The sequence below is a fragment of the Octodon degus genome, unplaced genomic scaffold, assembly GCF_000260255.1.
Source record: "Octodon degus isolate 3935 unplaced genomic scaffold, OctDeg1.0 scaffold00036, whole genome shotgun sequence".
Taxonomy (NCBI): Eukaryota; Metazoa; Chordata; class Mammalia; order Rodentia; family Octodontidae; genus Octodon; species Octodon degus.
In genome coordinates this window covers 6,278,010-6,280,223 of record NW_004524612.1, presented here as the reverse complement: position 1 = coordinate 6,280,223, position 2,214 = coordinate 6,278,010, and the positions used below count along the sequence as shown (strand labels likewise).

The 2,214-nt window shown below is 39.5% G+C and overlaps 1 protein-coding gene across 1 annotated transcript in view; it reads right to left on the bottom strand.

Annotated features, from left to right (window-relative positions):
- Positions 1-111: 111 nt before the first annotated feature.
- Positions 112-2,214, bottom strand: part of Lpl (lipoprotein lipase) — a 25,204-nt gene continuing 23,101 nt past the window's right edge. The window contains exon 10 of the mRNA XM_023714641.1: positions 112-1,611. Within this exon, the coding sequence (XP_023570409.1) occupies position 1,611 (1 nt within the window). The 3' untranslated portion in view covers positions 112-1,610. The remainder of the gene's footprint in view (positions 1,612-2,214) is intronic.

Genomic DNA, 2,214 nt, shown 5'->3' with positions numbered 1-2,214 from the left:
CTAGAGTTTCCAGCGCCATGGACTGATTTGCCAAATCTTTTGCGTTTATGCACGTTTGCTCATAACCCAAATCCAGAAAATCAATGAATTAGCAATAAAGGGGGATGCCAGTGACAAATCATACATTATTTTATTGTTAGAGTGGATTCCAAACCTGATGGAGTCAATCACAGCATTTATCCTACATTATATAGGTATAATTATCTTTCTCCAAAAAGAGGGCTGGTGTTCTAACACATCTGGAATTATTCTTAATTTGTTCCAATATGTTCTATTATTTCCAATATTTTCCCATATATTCCTTGGTTGTTCACATTCCAAAGGATGCTGAACGACACGCATATATGGGGGGCTTTGTGTGTGAGGATGTGCTCCGACACCCACATATTTTCACTCACTGGGGTCCCAGCAATAACCCCTGAGACATAGGACTTTTTATCCTTTTATATTAATCTGTAGAAAAGCATTCTGAAAATATGAGACCTAGCTTACAAATACTTGTTCACCCACTCTTGACTAGTCATTAAAACAATAACAAGAGCCCGGCTGGCACTCCATGTGGCTGAGGCTACAGGGATCCTCTTCCTCACATTCACTGGTTCAGAAGCATTGCTTGTGCATAGATCTTGGGAACGTTTTTGGTTTTTTAAATTTTTTTTCACTTAGTAAAAATGGTTCCTGTCTAAAATTTGTACTTCGCATGATGTAGAATTTGAACTTGAATACATCTGATCCAGAAATAAAGAGATCTACCCAAAGCACGACCAACGCATGATCACAGTAAGCCTAAATAGTGTCAGATGATAAATTAGATGTAGATGGTTTGAAAGATCTGAAATATAATTATGATCCTTTGCTTTCTCCACTGCCCAAATTTTGTGTCAGCTGAGCATGTACAGGTTCATTTTCACCATCGATCCAGAGATCACTGTTAGCGTTTGATATGAAGACAAGGAGAAAAGAGGGACAGAAAGATGAGGCAGTAAAATCACCTGTAACTCTGTCACGGTGCAAGTTGAGGGGGTGAAGCTCAGCCCTCACCAGCCCCACCCTCTCTCCCGTTCTCCTCATCACATGCTCTGGCTAAGTACGGGGCCAAGGCCCGGTAACAAGAGAACCATTCAAAAAGATCAGCTATTTTCACTGCTTCTTAAGTGGATCTGACTCATGCTACAGAAAACCCCATTTTCTATATTCAGACTTGAGGAAGACTTTCAGGCTTCAGGCCTCAAACCCCAATATGTAATTAAAATAAGAGGTTCTAACTAATTTTTGACCATAGCCAAACCAACCATATAAAGAAGTCATATTTTACTATGGGCACAATTTTTTTTTTCCTCAAAGGACAAAACACAGGGCCTTCCATATCTACTGTCTTTTAATATTTCAGGATGTGCGATTTGCCTACTAGACTCCTGGAATCGAACTAGCTGCTTTTTAGTATTTGAGATTGTCTCCTAATTGAACTAAGGAGATAGCTGGGATTAATACTCAGGGAAATCCACTTTTGAACACCCAAAGCACTGGAAATCTTTCGTAAAATTTGCTTTGTTCGCTTCGTTCTTCACAGAGTTCATGTACTAGTCTTCTTCCTGTATATTTGCTCGGTATCTGAGAAGAAAACAGAAGGAGGCAATTCATTTCCTGCTTAATGTTTTATGGTTCCTTTCCCTTGTCACCCTTTTAATGATGATAAAAACTATTCAGCTGGAAATTCAGAGCCAAGGTTGTAAAAACAGATCAGGGAAAATGTTGGTAATGGATCAGACAAGGGTACATCCCCAGGAGTAACAGAGAGCCCACATCTATTTAGCCAAGTCCTAATAAGGGCAGCATTTTCAGACGAATGACTGCAAATGTTAGGGGGATTTTCTACTTCCAAAATTTATCTAATGGAAGGCCTGTTCTTTTCTCATGAGACTTTTGAGGAGTTATCCAAAGAAGCCAGAGAAAGAGCCTTTTGCTTAATTGATTTTGGATCACAGTGGAAAGAAACTCCAGAGGATTATCAATCTGATTCATAGCTAGCTCGTAGATAAAGTTAAGATGTATTGTAATAAAGCTGCCTAAATGCTGTTGCAGTAATCCTATAATCAGGTAAGGAGGCATCATGGACTTTCCTTGTTCAGTTCTGGAAATTCAGGCCAAAGAGATAGCTCAGTAGAATAAGTGCTTGCCTGGCAAGTGCAAGATCCTGAGTTCAATTCCTGGTAC